Source organism: Eimeria tenella, genomic scaffold (assembly GCF_000499545.2).
Source record: "Eimeria tenella Houghton genomic scaffold, Eth_scaff2240, whole genome shotgun sequence".
Classification (NCBI taxonomy): domain Eukaryota; phylum Apicomplexa; class Conoidasida; order Eucoccidiorida; family Eimeriidae; genus Eimeria; species Eimeria tenella.
In genome coordinates, this window is record NW_013542096.1 from 2,985 (window position 1) to 3,494 (window position 510).

General features: G+C 64.5%; 1 protein-coding gene across 1 annotated transcript in view; it reads left to right on the forward strand.

Moving 5' to 3' along the window:
* Positions 1-510, forward strand: part of ETH_00040715 (uncharacterized protein) — a gene marked incomplete at both ends in the record, with an annotated part of 2,367 nt that overhangs the window by 1,341 nt on the left and 516 nt on the right. The window contains one exon of the mRNA XM_013374731.1: positions 1-509. Coding sequence (XP_013230185.1) covers positions 1-509 — 509 coding nt within the window. The remainder of the gene's footprint in view (position 510) is intronic.

Below are 510 nucleotides of genomic sequence, written 5' to 3' on the forward strand. Positions count from 1 at the left end.
CAGTCGTCTGCGGAGAGCAGGGCCGGCAGGAGACGGCCCGGGAGGCAGACGGGAGCTGCTGCTGCTGCTGCTGCTGAAGCAACGAAAGGAAGCAGATTGGGTTTGCAGAAAGGGCGGAGGCGTGGGACTGCAGCAGCAGCAGCAGCAGCAGCAGCACCTGCTGCTGCTGGTGCTGCTCAAGGAGCTGGCCGGCGGCGGCGGCGGCGCATGCAGTCCGAGGGGAGCAGCTCGAAAGCAGCAGCAGAATCAAGAGCAGCAAGCTTAGCAGCAGCAGCAGCAGCAGCAGCAGCAAGGGACCCCCCGCCTACGGACTGCGGGCGGCCCCGCCGGCACGCAGCAGCAGCAGCAGCAGCAGCAATTCTTGCTGCTGCTGCGCCTCCGTCGGAAGGTTACCTGGTCTTTGACATTCCGCGGAAAGCTGCAGCTAAAAGCGCCGCCAAAGCAACCAAAAGAGCAGCAGCAGCAACAGCAGCAGCAGCAGCAGCAGCAAGCGACGTGAGCAGCAGAAAG